The sequence below is a fragment of the Terrapene carolina genome, unplaced genomic scaffold, assembly GCF_002925995.2.
Source record: "Terrapene carolina triunguis isolate 2854851 unplaced genomic scaffold, T_m_triunguis-2.0 Scaffold629, whole genome shotgun sequence".
Taxonomy (NCBI): domain Eukaryota; kingdom Metazoa; phylum Chordata; order Testudines; family Emydidae; genus Terrapene; species Terrapene triunguis.
Window position 1 is genome coordinate 12708097 of NW_020664980.1, and position 14279 is coordinate 12722375.

At 43.9% G+C, this 14279-nt stretch overlaps 1 protein-coding gene across 3 annotated transcripts in view; it reads left to right on the forward strand.

Annotated features, from left to right (window-relative positions):
- The first annotated feature begins 846 nt into the window (after positions 1 to 846).
- The window catches only part of RUFY1 (RUN and FYVE domain containing 1), a 32106-nt gene continuing 18673 nt past the window's right edge, over positions 847 to 14279 (forward strand). Inside the window, exons 1-3 of one of the 3 annotated variants that reach the window (XM_026659353.1) lie at positions 847 to 1114; positions 13434 to 13607; positions 13979 to 14096. In XM_026659353.1, the coding sequence (XP_026515138.1) occupies positions 847 to 1114; positions 13434 to 13607; positions 13979 to 14096 (560 nt within the window). Of the gene's footprint in view, positions 1115 to 10043; positions 10138 to 10922; positions 10944 to 13433; positions 13608 to 13978; positions 14097 to 14279 lie in introns of those variants that run through there. The other 2 variants (XM_026659354.1, XM_026659355.1) reach the window with 2 other exon arrangements.

Sequence of the window (14279 nt, forward strand, 5' to 3'; positions counted from 1 at the left end):
CACCAAACAAAATATTTCCTAAGTCTATCCAACAAAAATAGCCAGTTTAGAAACAGGTGAGCCAACCATGCTTAATACAAGTTTAAACAAGCTGTAGTCCAACTATGTTATATAGTTGCTGGACAGAAACCTGCATGTTACAGCCATGTTAAGGCACCCTATGTTAATCTATAGATACCTGGTAAGGTTACATTTGTATAACCAGGATCAGGTTGGTTGATTCCCCAACATGATTATAACATATCCTTTTTGTCCACACAGGCAGCCATGTTTCCCAACTCTGCTTAAATATGGCTATTTTTGTAGTGTAGATAGTGCAGGGGAGCATACTTCACTTTCAAAAAGTATAATAAATCTCTATCAACCCTCTTCTTCAGGTTATGATGGTCCAGTTTTAGGCAGGACAATCCAGTCTCAAAAGGTTGAGTGTGTTTGTAAATTCTGCAAAATCTGTGACTTTCATATACTCTGACAAAATGCTAACTTAAAATATTGTGTAGAAATGCAGAGGATTCATTTGTTTTTTCAGATTGCTACAAATAACAATTGGAAATAATACAAAAGCACATCCAATACACAATACCTAAAGGGATATCATTTGTTGTAATTAATCAGTAACCAGAAAATATATAGCTGTGTGTATAATTTGAAGCATACAAGGCAAAATGTCCACAATCACAGAGGTTTCGGTCTCTGACACGTTTGCTCATGCAAGTGGCTGTTGTACAATCACTCAGAGCACACTTTTTTTTTGGACAACTCCTATCAACTACAAGTTGGAAGACAGGGCAGAGAGTTTCTGCTTCACTCGATTGCTCATGACTAGTGTCATATGACATTTTAAAGATGGCTGAAGGAGAGAGTTGCAATGCATCTGTTCTGGAACAGAAAGATTTTGAAATCATTGACAGAAACCTGATTCCTAATGTAACTGAGTTCAAAAACGAGGGGAGAGAGAAAACTGTTGAAGAATCAGGATGGTCTGCTCCCATCTTTTCACTGGCCAAGAAAGCTTCAGAAAACTTAGCAGTGAGCTATGGCAACGCTCTGAAGTCTGCAGCTTTGGTAGGACTCGTGCCCAAACCAGTCAGCAATGACAACACAGCAAAAACAAGTATGGTTATGTTTATTCAGTAAACTTTCTTGTACCCTGTACAAATAAGTTAGTTATAGCCTGCAAGTAGCATGATTTAGTGTCAAAGATGCATTATTATTACTTTGCATTTATTAAAAAACTATCTCCTGTGGATACTGTAATGTTTTCTACAAAGTACTTATGAACCCAGAGAACAAATCTCAGCAAACTTTTACATGATCAGGGAAAGGATAACTTTTTGATATTTTGGGGAGGATGGCTTTTAATTTTTGTGCATTACATTTTTATTTGTTTCCCAGAAAAGTTTGGCTTAGATGTAGCATGACTGCATCAGTATCTAGTATGGTCTCTTTCCTTACTTATAGGTGGGCTGACTGGGACAAGGAAACTTTTATCTATATTGTTTTCTAATCATATGACTTTCACAGTCTCTCTGATACACACATAGTAATGAAACATCAGGAAGCAATTGTGCAATAAAGAGTTTAATATCTAATAAGATATTAAAATTATTTATAATGTAGAAAAAGATTCTTAAGAGAAACTGAACGGTTTATTAGCAAACATTTATGAATGTCCTTTAAGGAGCTTAAATCTGCTTAATTGGTGTAATCCTGGCCCCACTGAAGTCTATGGGAGTTTTGCCATTGATTTCAGCAGGGTTAGGATGTCACCTTCTATGTAGTGTGTATTGCTGCATACATTAGCTAAAGTGTTTCTTGTAAGTCTTCCAAAAAATGCCAGACAAAAGTCTTCCAACATTGCAGACTAAATGCAACATCAACTTGGAGGAGACTAAATAGTGCCAGGCATGGGGGAGAAAGACAGGACATGAAGGGTCTGTCTACATCCTCTAATGGGGCTGGCCCCTCTTTTATGGGGGAGTTCTATATTGAGGTATCAGATTCTGAGGTTACCCTATCATTGGGTGTCGTGGTTTATTGTACTTACTGAAAGCTCTATCCCCAGGTGAGCTGACATAGCACAGTTCAGGTCCCACCTAAAGACAAACATTTTATTGATAAGCAACCAGAGAGGAAAGGATTAGTAGAAAAGGAAACAAGGGAAAAGGAAGAGAAAAGCAGAAGAGGAAATGTGGGAGGAGGGACAAGGAGAGAGAGAGATCTGGAATGAACAGTGCAAAAGTTACTGGGTCTGATTAAAATATTCTGAAGTAGCTTGATTTCATGTTATATATTTAATTACTTCCACAAAGATCAGGAGCTGGGAGTCTTACAACAAAGGCATTTCTCATACTGTACTTCAATAGGTGCCTAATGAAGCTTCTACAAAAAAAGAATAGCAGGGTATGTGTTTCTATGTAGGAGCAACAAGATACTCAATGCTCTGTGTATGTCCACTAAGATATAACACAGGAGTGATTTTCATGTAGAAAACTAATAACTGAATGTCTAGTTCTAATCAGCAAATAAATTTCAGTATATCATAATGTCAAGCCACTAGACCAGGACTCAGATTGCACCCTCCAAGAAAAGGAAAAGTCCACAAGAATCCTCTTGTGGAATTCCCCTCCCCATCCCTGCATCATTCCATTGGGGAGGAGCTTGGTGTGAGTTTGCCCCTCTCACTCCAACCCATGTGGTATAGGGTGCATGGCCTGGCTAGAACACTTGTAGTTCCTGGAGGGGAGACAGCAGAAGACTAAGGCCATTTCAGTGGCAGTTGCATGTTCCTGCAGCAACTCTTGCCTCTTCTACACCCCTTTTGGTCCCTGGCAGTGTGGCTGCAATGAAGTGGCCTTTGAAACCTACCCCACCCTCCCATCCCACAAAGGGGATTTCCCCGAAATGGGCACTCCATGGGAAAAAGAATAAATCCCCAGGCTGTATTGGAAATTCTTCAGAATTTCCACAGGGCCAGATGGGAGATGATATGCATTCCTGCCCCATTTTACCCACCACCACCATTCCAGCCTTTCCCACCCTATGTGGAGCGCCCTTCACAAGGTCTAGTGGAGGGGAAGGGAAGTGAATTGTGCTGCAGAGGTGGCCGAGCAACTTTCCCAGTGGGAAGGGGAGAGCCATATATTATGATTTCCTCTGCTCCCAAATCTGGACACACACACCCTCCACACACACACACACACACACAGTATAGTGTGTTCCTGACTGAATTCCTGCATAACCCTGGAAAAGTCACTTAGAAACATCAACTTGAAATCTAATCATTTTCAAAATATGAGTTAAGTGATTTCAGGCAGTACAGCTGCCCCTATGTTACTTTGTCAGTTTTTATAGCTTTACAATCACATTTAGCTCTTTTTGAATATCTTCCCTTCCCTTTCAGTGTGCACAGAGGGAACTGACTATACAGGGGAAACAGTGAACGTGAATACATAAAGTGCTGTCAAGTGCACAGTAAACTGAAAAACAGACTAGAATTTTCCTCTAGTTTTTCAATAGTAATCAGATTTTACTTGCAAAAATAACAAACACTGAAAGTTGAATGTCCCTCTAACCTCCCCATGCCTCAATTTCCCCATCTGTATAATAGTGATATTACACACATACCTTGGTAAAGCACGTTGCGATCCTCTGAGAGGCACAAAGGATTGTAAATAAACAATCAAAGCTATAAAATATATTCCTTTGATGCATGTGTATGATCCCATCCATATTAAGTGAATTGCTGTATGTTTGTGTAGTTATTAAAATTGTATATGCCACTATTAGACAGCAGTGTAATGAAATTAAAGGGATGCCTCCATAGTATTAAAGGATGGCAGCCCTACAGCTCCTGTAAAATTCAGACACGCAAATTGGAGATCTTCATAGATTTGCTGCCTGAGGAGCAAGTGCCCATGATTGATTTGGCAATATACAAAGATGTGTGACATTTTTAAATGCTTCTGCAATTCCAGCTGGAAAACTGGGTGAGGTCTGAAGGAAACTCATATCCTTGTATATGAATGCAATAAGTCTTGCCATTAAAATGGAGGAACTGGAATTACTGGTGCAAAGGTCGAACCAGACATTATAGGGACTACAGAAACGTTGTGAAATAGCACTAATGATTGGAGTAAAAGAACTGAAGGATATATGCTGTTTAGGAGAGTCAGAAATAAAGGTAAAGGTGATGGGGGTAGCTTTGTACATCAATGATCTGGTAAACTATAAAGAACTACAAAGTGATAGTATGAACAAAGTGAATCTGTTTGGGTCAAAATCATTAGAGAAGGATCATGAAAGAGGTTCTGTTGGGATAGTGTTAGGGTCTGTCGTAAAACCCCAGGGCTGGACTGGGATATGGAAAGTGTATAGAAATATTACCATATCTGAGGTTGAAGAAAAACATAGAGCTGAATGCACCTAGAATACTGAAATAATTGGCATAGGAGATTGCTAATCAGATAGCAAGGATTTTTAATAATTCTGTCTATTTGGGGATACTACCATATGTCTGTAAAATAGTTAAAGCCATATGTATATTTAAGAAAGGGGTGGGAGGGGGAAGTGATCCAAGCAATTACAGACCAGTTAATCTGATTTTAGTAGTACACAGGGTTTTAGAGCAAATTGTGAAGGAAAGAATAATTTAAATTCATGGAGGCAAATAGATGTTATACAACATGATTTTACCAAAGGTAGACAGTCCCATAACTAATCTGATTTCCTTCTTTGAGAAGTGACCTTGGGGGGGTGGGAGCTGCCTTAATCTGCTGCATGGGGTGTGGGCTACTTGCCAAGATCATCTGGGTATATCTGAATCAGTTCCCTGCCTTTGAGAGGCCCTGGGAATTGGTACACCTGAGTCCCTCTTACTGTTTGCCTGTGGCACATAATAGGTTAGTTTCCTGTGGGCTGTAAATACTTCAGTCTAATTTTGGGTGTTGGTGGCCTGTGATATACAGATTAGACAAGATGATCTGGTGGTCCCTTCTGACCTTAAATTCTAGGACTCCTTGCTTTTGTGGGATTCTTTGGTAATTTACTCTTATTTTAATCTAGTTTTGGTTTCCTTTTTTAAAAAAAAGTCCCATTGTAGATCTTAAAATACATAATTTACACAATTTGATATCTATTGGTTTTGTTTAGTAAACTGGGTATTTTGTAGTTGCATCAAATTACTTACTTGGCTCATTGTGAGAGGTGAATTCCATTGTCATGATGTGAGGCAAATAGTCTGCTTTTTGATACCATCCTGATTATATTTAGAACATGCAAATAAATAGAAAGCACAGTAATTAATTTACTGTAGTAACTACTAAGCATTTATGTTTGTCCTCCAATGACCTTCGGCCAGTGGAGTTTCTCACTTACACCAGTTCTGAATTTGGCCATCTGTTTAATGATTCCAGGGCCATTCATAGCTAGATCAGAAGGGGCAGGAGGCAACAGACTAGATATTTTGATGCTTCAGAAGTGCAAAGAACAATATTGTCAAATTTACTCTTGCAACCTGTATTTGGGTTTATTTATAAAGTCCTAAAAAGAGAAGTTTACTGGTATGTTACTTAACTCCAGTGTAACTAACATTTGATAACCCACCTTGGAACTGAGGTCTATTGCTGTGCAGTTATTTGTTTCATTACATTGTTGTGAGGGAATGTACTTTCATCTTAAACTCCCTCTTTCTCAGTCATTCCAAACTTTTAAAAATATTTTGGTCAGAAACTTTTCACTTTGACTAAACCCAAAGTCACACTACAAAAGACTGAAGCAAAATCTGTTCTGGCTGCTTTTGTTACGCTAAACAAGGGGATGGGATACCTTTATGTTGGATTTTTTTTTTTTTTATTGCTTATCCAGTGTAACTCAAACAACTCAAGTTTAAAACTTCAAACAAAACTAGAACTATTAATTCATAAGTACCTCTAAAAATGTGTAGTGTATGTAAATTATTCTATGCCCCATTCTGGCTGTAACCCAATCATGCTATCCTGTGTGTTTTTAGTTTGAGACAAGGCTGGATGAGTATCTTTTATTGGGCCAACTTCTGTTAGTCACTCCAGGCAGGTTCCTGTTTGTTTTGGTACATTCTCTCTGTTACAGTGCTATACAAACTGGCACTCTATAAATATTACAGATGGGGCTGGTAGCACTGCCTATAGTTAAGGTTGCCCAGCACGTCCCATTATAAGACTGTTTTCAGTTGCTTGTAACTTTGCCAAACTTTAACCATTTGGGTTGACATTTCCCATGCCAGGTCTCTGCTTCAGGCTGAAACATTCTGGAGGAACTTAAGTGAAAATGGTTCATCCATTTTGGAGAACATGATTAGGGGAAAAACAGGAGCTTATAGTCCATGTTTAAAAAAAAAAAAATTACAAATCTCTGAGAAGCCCTAGCACTCCCATCCATGGGAGCAAGGCCTTGAAATCTGGCCCTTATTATGGTGTCAGGGATGTACTTTTTGCTGTCCCCCTGAAAAACTGCCCAAACTTGATTAATTACAAGCCTTTGAAAAAAAAATCACAGTTCACACATGGTCAAAGACTTGTCAGAGTTTGGCAGATAAATTATCCAAAGATTCTATCTGCACAGAGTATGCTACAGCCAAGCCAGCATGGCTGATCAGGATTTCCCCTCCAATTGTTTCTCATGGCTACTGTGGTGCCAGACACAAATATGGAAAGCCACCATGAGACTGTTTCTCCTGTGCTCTCAATGCCCCCATGTTGTCACCCAAGCAGAGGAGGAGGAAGCTGCCTGAATCCAATGCAAAGGGAACAAGAGCCAGAATTTTTCTTTTTTTCGGGGGGGGGGGGGGGGGGGGGGGGGGGGAAGAGATAGCAGGGAGGCTAACTCTCTTAGCAGGATCCATGCCTTGTTCAGTGCACAGCATGAACCTGCTCTGGGAAGGAATCAGGGTTGTGTGCAGCGGAGACTCGTCTGTAGGTCTCCTGCCTCATTTGTTGCATCAAGTCGCACAGTGTGTAGTGAATGAGGAAGGGATTGCAAGAAGAGAAATGATGCTTTCATAGTTAAGGCAATTGAAAGTTCCCCTGGATAACTGGATTCTACTCCTGCCTCTGCCACGGAGTTCCTATGTGATGCTGGGCAAGTCATTTCAATCAGATTTTTTCAGAGATGGTCACTAATTGTGTGTCCCTCATTTTCTTGGTTTCCAACTTGAGATGCTGGGATCTGATCTGCAGAAGTGCAGAGCACTCACAGCTGCAACTGAAGTCAATGGGAGCTGTGTTTGAACATATAAAATGTTACCATTCGCTAAGTACTCTAAAAAATCAGGCATCTCAAATTGGACCCTGAAATTAGTGGACTCTTTCTTGGTCTCAGCTCCCCATTTGTGAAATGAGGATAACAATACCGCCTCGCCTCGCAGAGGTGATCATAGAATCATAGGACTGGACGGGACGGGACCTCGAGAGGTCGTCTAGTCCAGTCCCCTGCACTCATGGCAGGACTAAGTATTATCTAGACCATCCCTGACAGGTCTAACCTGCTCTTAAAAATCTCCAGTGATGGAGATTCCATAACCACCCTAGGCAATTTATTCCAGTGCTTAACTACCCTGACAGTTATGAAGTTTTTCCTAATGTCCAACTTAAACTGCCCTTTGCTGCAATTTAAGTCCATAGCTTCTTGTCCTTTCCTCAGAGGTTAAGGAGAACAATTTTTCTCCCTCCTCCTTGCAACAACCTTTTATGTACTTGCAAATTATGTGTCCCCTCTGTCGTCTTTTCTCCAGACTAAACCAACCCAATTTTTTCAATCTTCCCTCATAGGTCATGGTTTCTAGACCTTTAATCATTTTTGTTGCTCTTCTCTAGATTTTCTCCAATTTGTCCACATCTTTCCTGAAATGTGGCACCCAGAATTGGACACAATACTCCAGCTGAGGCCTAATCAACGCAGAGTAGAGCAGAATTACTTCTCATGTCCTGCTAATATATTTCAGAATATCTGCTTTTTTTGCAATAGTGTTACATTGTTGACTAATATTTAGCTTGTGATTGTGATCCACTATGACCCCCAGATCTCTTTCTGCAGTACTCCTTCCTAGGCAATCATTTCCCATTTTGTATGTGTGCAACTGACTATTCCTTGTCTGTGAAGCATTCTGATACCTAGGATCAGATTAAACCATTACTTGGCCATAGGCAAACATGCACTTCTGGGTCCTTACCTTATAACATGAATAGCAACAAGCAGCTGTACAGTACATTCCCCATGGCCGGGCTGGCAATGCTGTGGATCTACCAGGACCATCTGCTTATCCTTCAGCTGCTTGGGGCACTGCTCACCATGACAGTGGAGCAGCCAGGCCCAATTTGAGTGAGTAGCATTGCAACCTGGGGAATGGGGTCTCAACGCCACTCACTCAAATTTGGCCTGGCTGCCCCCTCCATCATGATGGAAAGGTAGCTGGGCCAAACCTGAGGCTATGTCTACACTACCGCGGTAAGTCGACCTACGCTATGCAACTCCAGCTACGTACCTTCGGTCGAGATACTGCAGGGGGTCGACGGAAGATTTTCTCCTGTCGACTTACCTTACTCTTCTCATCGGGGGTAGAGTACAGGGCGATCTGCAGTTGATTTGGCGTGTCTTTACTAGACCCTCTAAATTAACTGCCAGTGGATTGCTCTCAGCGCGTGGATCCCTGTTGTAGTTTAGACCTGCCCTGAGTGGCACTTGGACCCTGTATGCCAGGTTGCAAATTTGACCCCATTTTGGGCTCCCCCATGAATCTGGGCCTAGTTTGCCTATGCATTAATCTGGCCCTGCCAATACTATAGTGTTGAGTATTATAGAATGCCTGTGAGGAAACTAATTCTGTATTCACAGAAGAGTTTGAATGGTGTGTAGTAAACAAGGCACAGGACCACACAATGAGGCTAAAACAAAATATTGAATAGCTGCTCATTCAGTGAGCACCATCTGTCCTGTGCACCGAATAAGGCAGAGGTCCTGAGGAAACAATAGTGTGTGATCATGTAATATAACTGGACTGTATCACAATGCATATGCATAAGAGGGTCAACTTTATTTCTGGCATTTCTTAGCTCTTGCATGCTTGACTTTGCAACCTTCATGTTCCTTTAAATATAATTTTTATCGTGTATATACACACACACAAATATTAACTGGAGGTTTGTCTAAACACAGAAGCTGCACCAGTTTAACTTAAATAATTAAAAAAAACAATTTAGTTAAATTGTTGCAAATCCCAACACAGACACTTTTATATCAGTTGAAAAATGACTTATTTGTTTAATTTGCATTAAGTTACAGGTGCAACTCAGCCAATATGTCAGGTTTAAACCTATTTAAAAGTGCCCATGCACAAAATTGCACCACCTTAACTAAATCCATTTAAAATTACACTTTTAACTAAACTAATGCAATTTTGGATGTAAACCAGGTCTTAGGGTTACAGTTGCAAAAGTATATTTCCTTTCAATACAAACTCAGATCTAGGAAACTATCCCAACAACTTCAATATAAATGAATTACTGCTGAAACATAACACCTAAACAAAGCCATTAATTCCTCACCTCCACAATCAACTTTCTTTTCACTTCTATTGTGCAACCAGACACTATCAGGTTCCTAAAAATCTCTCACAAACACACAAGTTTACCTGCAATCTCAGCAAGATTAATCATATATATCCAAAATCTGTTACCTAAAAACATCTGACATCAGAGTTCAGCATGTGCGTTTGAGTGTGATTTTGAGGAATTTGAGGCATGCATTGTGCTGTCTGTTGGGAAGAAGTGTGTTGTGATTCATCAGCATGTGTGTTTTATTTCAGTGGTAATAATAAATGCTGCTCATGTGAGTGGAGATGGATCTGGTTGTTGATGCCTTAAATGGATTTCCTATTTTTAGATTTGTGTTTACCTCTGAGCATTTTAGGTGTGGCATAAACAATAATCCTTCTCATCACGGTGATATTTGTTATCCCAAAGTACCACATGTGAGGTTGTTTTGTCCACGCTGTCAAGAGCAGGGGTGTTGCTGGCTGGGGAGTGAAGGAGGGAGACTGCAGCAGATAGGCAGTTGCACGCTCCTGGGAATGAGGTGTCACTGCTGGAAGTCGGGATGTGGCAGGTAGGTACCGCTCCCACATGAATCAGGTGTGGGAGGGGACTTAATGGGGGTGCAGGCAACACCCCCATTGAAATCAGGAGGACTAAGAGGGGAGATAGGAGTAGGCAGCGCCCCCACTCTCTCACTGGACAAGGAAGGGGATTAGTGGGGATAGACCGCATCCCCCCCACACACTACAGAAGAGAGGGAGGACTAATGGGAGAGAGAGGGGTAGGCAGCCCCCCCGGATCAGGAAGGGCTAATGGGGGTAGGCAGCGCCCTCCCACGCACTCACCGCATGAGGGGGAGTTAATGGAGGGATGGGGGTTTTCAGCGTCCCCCCGCATGGGAACCGAGCCGCGCAGCGGGCGGTTTTTTTCGCTACAGGTCGAGCTGTGAAATGGTCGTGGGACCTACACTGACAGTGGCTTACTGGGAGGGGCAGAGGGGCAGGCTTCCCTCACACGTCTAAGATGGCGGCTGCCCCCTGCCGCATCTTTCTCGTTCTCTCTAGGCTAGCTCGCGACAGGCCCCGGCCCGAGCACTCCTTTGGGCGGTTTCTATATCCCGTCTCTCAGGTCCCGCGTGCCTCCCTTTCGAGCCAATGAGGATCGAGGTGGACAGGGAGCGAAGGCTCTCGCACCCAATGGGAACGTGCGAGGGGCCTGTCTGAACGTGCAGCCAATTGGAGGCGGTGTTTGTGTGGGCCCTGCACCCTGATTGGCTTGGATGGGGAGTTAATGATGGGCCTCCGTCGCCCAATCAATGGTCTCTATTTGGAGAGAGTGGGGTGGGAGGGAGCTGTTTCTCTGGCAGCGCTGGAGAGGGTGAGAAGTCAGTGGGGATAACGGGGTGGGGATGGTCTTTGGGGACTCGGCCTGGGGCCATTCCCGTGACCTCAGTCTGCTTAGGGGCTGTGGGGCCAGGAGGCCCTCGGGGGGGGGGGGGGGGGGGGGGGGGGAGGGGAGAGAGGAGGGGAGGGGGAAAACATAATGAGGGGGCAGGAGGTAATGGGAGAGCTCCCATAGGGGGCAGAGTGCTGGGAGCAGAAGATATGGGGGTCCCACTTGGGGGAATAATGTTGGGGGCGGGGGCCCATGGGGGTTCCACTGGGGGAGGATAGTGTTGGGGGCAGGGGATATAATGAGGGTCCCACTTGAGGGGAATAGTGTTAGGGGGCAGAAGGCCCTAGAGAGAATCCCCATTGGGAAGGACAAGAGGCAATTGGATAGTGGAGCAGGGGGGACAGGAGGCTGTGGAGGGGACCCCTTCAAGTTAGGCAGAGTGCCAGTTATTTCACTTAAACAACAAGGAGTCAGGTGGCACCTTCAAGACTAACCGATTTATTTGGGAATAAGCTTTCATGGGTAAAAAACCACTTCTTCAGATGCATCTTACCCACGAAAGTTTATGCCCAAATAAATCTGTTAATCTTTAAAATGCCACCGGACTCCTTGTTGTTTTTGTGGATACAGAGTAACACAGCTACCCCCTGATACTTGAAAGTTATTTCACTTGGCTGTTTCTCTCCTAAGTTTGCTAAACAGGTATTAATTGTGGAAACCCAAGCAACCTTACCATAGGGTTACCCAGGGCATGGGGTTTCTCTTCAGACCCACTGGAAGATCTTGTCGTCATTAGACGTTCAGGGCCACAAGTTGTTTGCTTGTGTTTACAGCCAGCCCTAACTACCCCTCTGATGGAGGGATGGGAATAAAATGAAGTTATATTACATGCAACAATGTTCCCCACTCTCTGGGCGAAGGATTAGGATGGAGTTTCAGCATGTGTGTTGCTTGTTGCAATAGCTTAGGGCCAGTCCCAGGTTTATAGTGGTGCCATGGACCCGGGCTATGCTCAGAAGGGGCCCTGTCCTCCGCTTGCACTGTGGTCCAAGACCCCACCAGCCTGCTGGCTCCCCTGCCGCCACCACCACCACTTGCTCCTCTCAGCCTGCCCACCGGCTGGCCAAGGGCTCCTCTTGGCCCCACCAGCCGGCTCCTCTCTGGCCGGACCCCAGTGCACCTCCGGCTCCGGGCAGTCTCTGCTTCCCACCACCTGTGGGGCCTTGCCTGTCTCTCTGGAGCTTAGCTGCCTGGGACTGGTGCAGAAGCCTGGCCAGTCTGACAGTTTGGGGGAAACAGCATGGGGGGGCTTGGCTGGGCCCCTCCAGGCAAGTGGGTCCTGAGCGAGCCCAGCCGAGACATGCCCTGGCCTGGCTGATTGCGCCACGCCTGAGGGCTGGAGTGATTCCCTGCCCCGGGACCAGCTCTGGCTGGGCTGCCAGCTTAGCCCAGCAGACACAGTCACCTCCCAGCAGGGTCAGTGAGTGCAGCCAGGAGGCAGGGTATGGGGGAGTAGGTCTGTTGGGGCTTGCTGGGCTGTGAGGGGGTGGAGAAGATCTGTGTGTTGGAGCATATGGAGTGGGAATTCTGTGTGGGGTGCTGGGCGGTTGTGGGCAGGGGGGTGCTGGGCAGGGCACTGAGCATTTGTGGCAGGGTCTAGGGGGGCACTGGGCATAGCGTGACCGGGGAGGCTCTGGCTGTAGGGAGACGGGGGTGTTGGGTGGGTGGGGGGCTGTGTGGCATGGCATGGGCCCGCCCCCGAGGGGAACGGGCATGCTGGCAGCACAGGGCCAGGCAGGCCACTGTATGTCTGGCAACTACCAGTTTGTTAATAGTGCCCTTGCACTGGGCTGGGCAGAGCAGGGCCACTCCTGCCGTGCCTCACCCGATTGCCCCTGGCTGACCCCTTGCTCTGGGGACTGACCTCCCGGTGCCATGCTCCATTGCTTCCATGGGGGCCTACAAAAGGTTAATCCAGCCCTGCTTAGAGCCTTGGGACTCAAAGAACAGTCTAGAGTACCATGGAGTCAGCCTGAATCTAGAGACAGTGACAGAAGCTGTCTGGTTGTTATCCATATACCTCATAACTGTACTTCATTACAAAGTGTTTCTTGTTAGAGCCAAATTTTGGCTACATCTCAGTGTCATACTATTACTTCATTTTTTATTGTAAATTTGAATCTGATATGTTGATTCTTGAATCTGAAATCACATAATACTCACACATGGCACCTAAATGAACCTCTGGTTGGTCAGTCAGTCAGTATTCTTCCTATGAATAGATTTTCTTTCTTCTGTGCCTTATGTTTTATGTCTAACATATTTAAAAATACAGTGTCACATATTCAGGCCTTGGGAGGCTAAGAGTTGAAAACTATACCTGGGCACTATCTTTCTCAATGTTATCTTAAGGACAAACAAGCCTGTATGCTTTCATTGGGGTGTTTTTTTTTCCCCCCTAAAACTTTTTAGCTGTTAAATGCCACACAATGGAAGAGCGTTCAAACTTGATGAATATGATGAAGCTCAGTATCAAAGTCTTGATCCAGTCAGCCATGAGCCTGGGTAGGACTCTGGATTCCGACTTTCCTCCTTTGCAACAGTTCTTTGTGGTGATGGAGCACTGTCTAAAGCATGGGCTAAAAGGTGAGCACCATAGTTCGTTCTTAAATGAGTTTGGCTGAAATCATAGGCTGTGGAAATCCATTCAGATTTGCCTTAATGTGGTTTCAGATCATATTACAATGTAAAATGTTAATATTTTATCAGCAAAATTCTGTGGAGAAATATTGGGATACAGCGAAGATCAACTACATTATCTGTTTACATTGTGATATGCTCTGTATCAGGTCTCTGTCATCTCCTGACTGAGGAATGAACTCAGTGTACGTACTGAGGGCCTGTAAGATGGTGTGCATTTTAAGGGTCTCTTTTTATACTATTTGTGATTGTGGAGCTGAAGGACGATATTTGTCATTTTCCTGCTTATTAACACCTCTGTATTTCTTCCCTCTTAGCCAAGAAGAGTTTTATTGGACAGAATAAGTCATTTTTTGGTCCTTTGGAGCTGGTGGAGAAACTTTGTCCAGAAGCATCAGATATAGCAACTAGTGTTAAAAATCTGCCAGAGTTGAAGTGAGTTGAAGACTGGGGTAATATAATAACGTATCGTCTCTTTCTCTCTCAGTTGGGGAGATCTCATTCTCTGAGCCAGAGAACATAGTGTATAAATGTAGCACAAAGTTCTACATGTCTTTCATGATACCAGTTTTCAACACTCAATCTTCAAAAGAACCTGACAGGCTAAAAAAGTATATT